At 37.1% G+C, this 8,365-nt stretch overlaps 1 protein-coding gene across 2 annotated transcripts in view; it reads left to right on the top strand.

The window, feature by feature from the left end:
* CHIC1 (cysteine rich hydrophobic domain 1) overlaps positions 1 to 8,365 on the top strand; it is a 56,478-nt gene that overhangs the window by 6,035 nt on the left and 42,078 nt on the right. For both annotated transcript variants that reach the window (XM_019521488.1, XM_019521489.1), the window contains exon 2: positions 5,258 to 5,312. In XM_019521488.1, the coding sequence (XP_019377033.1) occupies positions 5,258 to 5,312 (55 nt within the window). The remainder of the gene's footprint in view (positions 1 to 5,257; positions 5,313 to 8,365) is intronic.

Below are 8,365 nucleotides of genomic sequence, written 5' to 3' on the forward strand. Positions count from 1 at the left end.
ACCTCCTCAAACCAACGCAAAGAGCTAAGGAATAATACTGTAAGAGCAGGCCATTGAATGAGAAGACTGAGTTGATAATTCTGACGCCCTAGTAAATGAGGACTTACTCTGCTTTTTACATCGACGTATCAGTTCTGGATTTCTGTCCCTTTCAGATCAGATGGCCGCTTGTTTTGAAAGCTGTTCCTTTTGAAAATGACCTGCTCAGGTTGCCAAGAGGGCACATGTCACCCTGGGACTTGTTTGTTTTGGATAGATGCCTCCAATGCGGGGGAAAGCATTCAGACCCCAGCAGCATAATGCATACACACCTCATCAGTGAAATCTGAGGGAGAAACAGAGGTGTTGGGTTTTGCATGGATGTCTTTTGTGTTTCTTCCTGATATGTTCTTGGTGCAAAAGGCAGATTGCCAGCCACACCTCTTTGCAGTGATGGAAGGGGGTAATTGTTCTTGTTCCCATCTAGTCTTCCAGTCTAGATTATTTATGTATTGTTTTCTTATAGCTACTTCAGAGTTAATGTGCTTAAAAATCTCATAGCAGACTTTTGTTTCTCTGCATGTGAAAGCTGGGCTTGTACTTACAAAACTTGAGCTAATAAAGTTGTGTTGCAGTCTCCTACGTTGCTAAATATGGATTTTAAGAAACCACCCAAACTTTTTAAACAAGCGTTTTGCTATTTCTACTGATTAGTCACCAACCTTTTGCTTGTCACGTCAAACTTATTTACAATGCATGTTTTCCATGGTGACAGTGGGGGAATGACAGGTGGCAATACCTATATTTAGATTGAGTAACATTTTCCATTTATAAAGGGCTCCTGATAACTTTTTTGAATATTGTTATAGCCATTGTTTTCAGCAGGCCTTTGAAATTTACCACAGAGAAATCATTGGTGCTGAAAAATACCTTCTGCTTTGTTTCCTGAAATTCCATTTAGGATTAAGTTTCTGGTGTAGTCAGCAAAACTCTGGTGCAGATGCATCATAATGTTCATATTTTAGTTAAGATTGGATCCCTAGCTACCAGCAGTGCTTGGAACCCCAGGAGCAGTTGTCAGAGCAGCTGCATTAGGTATAGAAAGGAACATTTAGTTTGGGCTCAGCCAGTGGGTTCCTGTGATCCATGTTTCAGGCATGTCTCCTTTCCTGCCCCTTTGCAAGGAAGAAGGGGGGGGGGGCAGGAGGAACTGCTCACAGAAGCCATCTGAATCCAGCACATGGACTCATCACTCCCACTTCTGTCAGTACATCAACAGGGGTCCCCCATATCTTGATGAAAAAGAGATCAAGCCCACCAGGTGGCCCTACCAGCCCATCATTTCCCCCTTCCACCTTCAGTGTAAGAAATGTCTCTTCTTGACAACCACCAGCTAATGATATAGCTCAAGTGGTAGCAGTCTGTTACTGCAACACTGGTGTGTTAAAGCCTACTGAAGCCAATGGAAGCAACCCAGTGGACATTAGAGGACCCTAAACCTGGTCCCTAGCAGTCAAACACTGCTAATATGTGATGGCAGTGGCTATTAGAGGGCTATTTGAGTTGCATATAAGGGAATTACTCTTATCTTTTTCTTTAAAAAGAGAAATAATTTTAGAAAGTTGTATACAAAAACTAGATTAAAAGTAGTTAGCCAAGTATTTGAAAGATAGGAAATATTAGAATTGATTACAGTAATGTCAAGAACAGGTCCCTGTTATGATGGGTACTGTGCAGACACAGAGTACTAAAACCTACCTGCCTTTTGGGTGCTTTATGTCATACTTTTTAATGTCAAGACATGGTATTTTTTTCAACAGGACCCTGCATCCTTAAATACACAAGATGGACAGTGATCAGGAAATAATTAAGTTATTTAGTTATTTTCCTGCCTTATTTTCTGCAAGCCATCCTTTCCTGATTATATAGTCAACTTATTCCTCATGGTGGCTTCTATAGTGCTTGCTGCTGTAGTATCCAAGTGCCTTACAAATATATTAATGCATTGTATTGCCATGTACATTACCCATGAGAGAAGTATTTATTTCAGTTACTCCAGCTATAAGATAGTGATGAAAAGACTTGTTTGAGGTCACATGCTGAATTAGTAGCAGAAGCAGAGCTACAACTTGTTCCTCTGACTCCCAGTCATGGGCACATGGTGCTTTTACTGTCAAAAGCACTGAACATCTACAGATATCTTTGACTTCAGTTACAAGTTGCGAGTGCTCACTATTTCTGTACATCACACCCCAAATGTTTAACATCCACAGAAATAACAGTTAGTGGCTATCTAATAAAATTTTGATTTTAGTGAGGTGAAGGAAAAATACTTGAGATTGTTTCCCTTGCTAATTTTTAGGGTAGCTAAAGGAGATGGAAGTTATCAACTCTTTTGGCTGAAAAAGTGGGTGAGTAGGTGTTAGAGCTATTATTGCAATTGATTATCATGTTGCATGAGGCAATATGTCAGCTTCTCTTAGCCTGATTACTTGCCCCTTAATCAAGATGCTGTCCCCTGAAGCTGACAGCTTGTGAGCTACTGCTGTATTAATACAGTTGTATCATATAGGTCTGGTTTGGGCAATACTACAGGAGTTTCAACTGTAAAAGTGGGTAAGAAATTGTGCTTTAAAAAAAAAGTGCTTAACAGCTACAACTAAAAGTACTAACTTACTTTTTAATTTATTGAGGTCTGTTGTGCTAAGGGATATCAGATCAGTATATGAGTAGTAAGTACTGCAGAGCTCTATGCTATTGTTGCCTGAACTTTCGTAGTAGGCTAGTTGTATGCGATTAGATTGTGTATTATTACTCATGTTTTACAAACTGATTAGGTCCTGCAATAAAGACTGGAAATCCCACAGTAATTCCTCAAGAACAGGCCTGTTTAGTTGCCAGTTGCTGTAAGTTATGCTTCTGTATGCTATATGTTATTCTTCCTGTACTCCTTAAGGCTGAATAGACTTTTAAAAAGCTCTTGTAGCTTTTTAAAATTATACAGTCTTTTTCTTCATAGTGAAACTCTTTATTTTTAATAGATTTGTATCAGAAAAAAAAGGAAAAACTCTGCAATTTGAGTCTGGTTTGTCATTACATTGCCAGAAAATGGAAATCCATTTATTTTAGTAACTGTTGTTTGCCTAAAAGCTTATTAAAATAAACAAGAGTTTAATTTAAGGATTGGTGCTTGTAGTAAAGATTGGTAAAAATCAGTCATTTATACATCATGAGAGAAGAACACCTGCTTATGAGTCTACTGTTTCTTCTTTCTGTTACTAGATTACAGCACTAATTTGTCACCATGGTTTTTTAACAACTTCTGCAAGACTCATCCTGGGTTGCTAATGATATGCCTAAAAAGTTAGTGCTCATAATGAATAAATGACTGTATTACAATTAGCATAGTATATATGACATTTAAAAAATACAGAGGCTGAGAAAGCAAGATGAAATGGTCAAAAGCAGTTCTGTTAGACAATGCATTGACCAGATATAGGGAAGAACAACAAAACCCTCATGCTGTTTATCTAAGCAGCTAACTTCTAGAATTAAGGAATGCATACAAGGCTCTTCATTTACACTTCTTGCATGACAATAAATGACCACCTCCTTGTATGTTTAAAAGGTCCAGCCTCAGTTATACTTCAGTGTGTATTCATTTTTCTTTACCATGTATTTCATGCACGTCCTGCTTTAATATGCTGTTCTCTGCTTGTATCAATTAGTAATTGGAGTTCTTAATTAAACTTTGCTAGCACTGTTGACAAACATTTTAATGGGCTTAGTTATAGCATTGTAGTTTAAAGCAGCACCAGTTTTCTTTGTTATGTTTTACTTTTCTTTAAAGTTAATTATATGTTAGTCTGTACTTCTAAACTTGCGTTAAATTGTCAAGTTAGTGCAGTTAACACATCTGTGTTAGCATAGTATTCAGAATGGTAGCAAATGTCATATTTTAGCACTACTGGCATTTGTATGGATGACTGATAAAACTTTGGGGCAAAGAAATGGTGTTGTTACATATTACTCATTGCTATTCTTTCCCCCTCCCTCCCTCCCCCTCCAAAAAAAAAAATCCTTAGCTAAAGTTATCACAGTAAGTATAACTACAAAACTTGCCTAAAGACAGTGACAATAAAAAGGAATCAAATAAGAATTCATATGGAATGAAAATAACCAGGAATGAGAATTCAGAGTAGTTTACAGTGTAGTGCTTAATTTGGTGAACAGCAAACAGTTTTATTCAAACCAAAAACTGTGTAGCTCATAATACTGGCCTACAGCTGTATTATAGCATCCTGTAAAGGCTAAAGCTTAATTGGGGAGCAAGAGGTGAAGAGGAAAGGAAGTACCTTGGGGACTGTGCAATTATAGCAAAGCCACAGGGCACAGGGTACCAGGATTAGCTTAGGAATCTTTTTAAATTATTGGCTTTTTTTCTTAGCAAAAATAAGGCTAGCCGATGGCTTACCAAAAGCATGTTTAAATGCTAACTTGAAGATATACAGGCAGGTTCACTGAATATTATAATTAGTTCCATCTATTGGAATGTATTCCTAGTTTAAATTCCCTTGCTGAGGTACCAAGTTCTACAAAATACCTAGCTTCCTTCAGGCTTCACTGCCTGATGTCTCTAGTGCAGTCATAGTATAAAGGTTTATGCTCTGTCCATAGATAACACATGGTAAAATGCTCTGCTTCAGATTCATAGTTTTCAAAAATACTCTTCATGATTTTTTATGGATACTGCTTGGGTGAATTTACTTTAGCCAAAAGCAACAATTTTTTCCAAAAATAGGTGGTAATGGATTTCATAAAAGGAAAATAAACTTGTTTTATCTTACGAATTATATCCGTGGTATATGAATAAATTAATAGACAAGTACAAACTAGTAATTCCATTTGAAATGGTTGGTTCAACTTTGTGTCAAACTAGGATTGGAGTCTAATATCAATAGTATATTTTTTTCTTTAGAGGGAATGATTTACATTTGAATACTCTTGTTTTAGAACGCAATTTGCTTTGCTAACTGTTTAAAGATACCCTTTAAAGAAGGCCACAAGCTATGCTTCTAGTTTCTTTCTTTTTTTGTAGGATAGTTTACAGACTTTCTGAATTGAGGAAGTCTTGGAAAATACTAACACATACATAAAAATTCTGTTTATTGCACTTTTTAAGTAGCAAATTAATTATTACAAAATACTGTTTTTTAAAGGGGAAACAAATACAACAAGTTAGGTGGAATATATTTTGTTTGTCTCTTTTGTCTTCAAGGTTTGGCTTGAGCAACAAGTTTGACACAGAATTTCCTTCTGTTCTGACAGGGAAGGTAAGTCTGAGTTTGCACTAAAATTTTAAATTTGAGCGGCGTACTTTATTCAATAGTTTGGGCGTTATCCATGTCTAGAAGCATGTTTTTGGGTTCAGATAAAATCAGTTTCAAGTAAATTGTGACAGAAGGTGATTGACAACTGTCTATTGCTATGTCCTGTATGAAATGAGTTGGTGTTTGCCAACCAGTTCCTACTGTACATGTCTGCATCAGAAAAACTGCTTGCTGCAGTTTGTGTCATTGACAGTCTTGGCACAGAAAGCCCCAGGACTAGCCCAAGGTACATAAGCAGTCCACATCAAACTAGGACTGGCCCCAGGCATCTGGAATCCAGAAAACTGCCTGTTGTATAAATTAAATAACTCACGTTACCGGGGCTTTCTGCCAAGCATCACCCAATTCATTTTTGGACAGTTTGTGAAAAGAAAAGTCTGTTTCTTAAATATAGTGAGAAGGAGTGGAAAACAAGCCATCTTGCAGCTTTTTATGTAAGCCTGAAAACGGAAGTGCTTTGAATTATTTTCTAAACACTGTATAGCGCCAGTTATTTAGTTATTGTTTGTTAGTGATGTTCTTTCACAGAAAGCAAATCAGAAAGAGGTTACTGCTGTGTTGGAGGAAATTTCCTCACTTTTCCTAGCATACTGTCCCTAAGATTAGTTAGAACCTCTTTTTCAAATGATAGCCATCTGTTAATGAAATGTGGAGGTAGCTTGCTTTATTCTTCCTTTAAATGCTTTTATTTGTGTGTTCCTCTGCTTCGGACTTATGATTCTTTACTCCAGCTTTCTGGATTATTCTCCCTTTTGTTCCTCCTTATTGTTGAAATGTTTCACTTTCCCAGTTTTCACCCCATATCATTCCTCATCTCTCTTTTCCAAAACTGATGCAGAGGAAAAATTTCAGGATTTGTTATTTTCCGTAATCACATAGCATGCAGTTAAGGCTTCACACTGCCTCTGCAGTCTCTTGCAGTCACTGTTGAGTCATATTAACGTAGTACTGAAATGCATCTAGATGGCATCCTCTGTCTGGTTCTGACAGATCCATCTGTTTTTTCCCCTTGGTATTTTTTTTCCCCTTAACCACAGCAATTACAATACTTGAGCTAAAATCTGTCCAACGTTGTTTGGCAATCTAATTAAAATGATAAAGAAACAGATTACACCCTCCCTGCTCCCCCCACCAATGTGTTAAAAGGCAACCTGGTAATTCTGGGCCTGATCCAAGATCCCACAAAGGCAAAGGAAAGGATATTATTGTCTTTATTGGGCTTTGAATTAGAACCTATAGCTGGACTTCTGTCACTTTTTTTGTCAAGGGTTCTCTTCCATCTTGAGGCAAATGTTCAGGTTCAGTTCTTTGAGGTAAAGCCACAAATTAAACATGATTTTAAAAAGAATGTGAACGTTCAATGGATGTTTCAAAGAAGTATAATTTTCTATAAATGAAGCTACAGCTGTACAAGGTATCTCCTAAGTAATAAATATGAAGGTATTAAAGCAGAATTCAATAACTTTAAATTTTGAATTAAAAAAAAACCTTATAGAAACCTTAATTTCTCTTACTTTGCCCCTCAGTGAGGTTTCCAGCACTATTTGGCCAGTGAGCATTTGATTTTTTTCCTATGGGTTTTCATCTTCACTCAGAGATCTTGCTATAGGATTTTGTGGCTAAATTCTAAATATGGTACTTTGTAGATTTGCTTGGTTTGATTTTCAGTACTTTGTTTAAACATTTTTTAAGTAATCTTGTCAAAATTCTATCTAACTCCTAGGTCTGTAGGTTTAGGGAACAGGAGGTTTCTTGATTATCAAGAAGACTAAACCAAGCTAGCAAAAGTACCATTCATGATATATGGCCCAATGGCATGCACAGCTCCAGGTGACAAGAAAATGACAGAGCCAGTGAACCTTAAGGAAGAAAGTGGAGCTTCCTGCCCTGATCTTAAAACAATACGGAGATTAGTGTGTAAGGCAGGGAAGTGTAAGTCATAAAATGTACCCTTGGTATTGTGATCCAACAGGACATGTGATGGATAGAGTTTGTGATCATGATGATTGAAGGAGGCAGATCAGGCCTGCTGGGCTTTGCTTGCTCTCTTCCTCTGTTTGCAGATTCTCTTGCATCCTGTTGTAAAGTGTTATGACACCCTCCTCCTTTTATGTTTTTTTAAGGCCTAAAAGGAACTAATGTCTTTTTACAACGTGTACTGCACGGCCAGAAGCTGTGTACTTATCTTTCTTTTCAAGACGCAAACAAACTCTTCAAGTAACTTTCCAAATATCTCAGACCCAGAGTTTCTTAATTAAGTTTTGTCTGCAGGCGAGAGCTGGTGAATTCTGTATTGGGAATTAACTAGAATCTTTCAGATTAATGTTTCAAAGCTGCAGGTTTAGATGGGAAAAAGATTTAAGACTGTGGAAATAACTTGAGGAAGATCCACTAAGAAGTGTATGTTCTGAAGGCCATCTTACCAATAATTTGGCACTAGATTGTTTATCTTGCTGAAATATGGCCGTTATTGATTTCTTGATGTAAAAAATGCCAAGTCTTGGTAGGGTTCTAAAAGGATCTCAGATATGTAGTGGCTTTTAACAAATTCCTCTGTCAGCTCAAAATAGCCTGGTGTGAGTACTCAGGATAAAATTGGACTTTAAATTCATGCCCTTCTTGTTAACAAGTATTGTGTTCTTAATTGAAGAATTTGTGACTCTGTTGGCTGAGCTGTTGTTAAGGTATAAACAGGACTTTCTAATAAAGATGAGCTAATGCTCATCAAGACTTTAAGTGTTTTGATTGGGGGAGGGGAGGGGAAAGTATCACAGATGTACAGGAATATTGTGTCTTTTCTTGGTTTTCCAAACTGGTGGTTGTCATTGTACGGTCATTTTAACACAACAAATTGAAACTGAAGTATGTTCCACAACATTTAATTTTGGTGTATTAGAAGCAAGCAACAGTTAGTTTCAGTTCCATAGTACAAGAGTGAACTGCTAGAAGACTAGCTCATGTATTTTCTGTTAGGGCATTATTTGGTGTCCTTTCTC

Source organism: Gavialis gangeticus, unplaced genomic scaffold, assembly GCF_001723915.1.
Source record: "Gavialis gangeticus isolate Ggan-Ray unplaced genomic scaffold, GavGan_comp1, whole genome shotgun sequence".
Lineage (NCBI taxonomy): Eukaryota > Metazoa > Chordata > Crocodylia > Gavialidae > Gavialis > Gavialis gangeticus.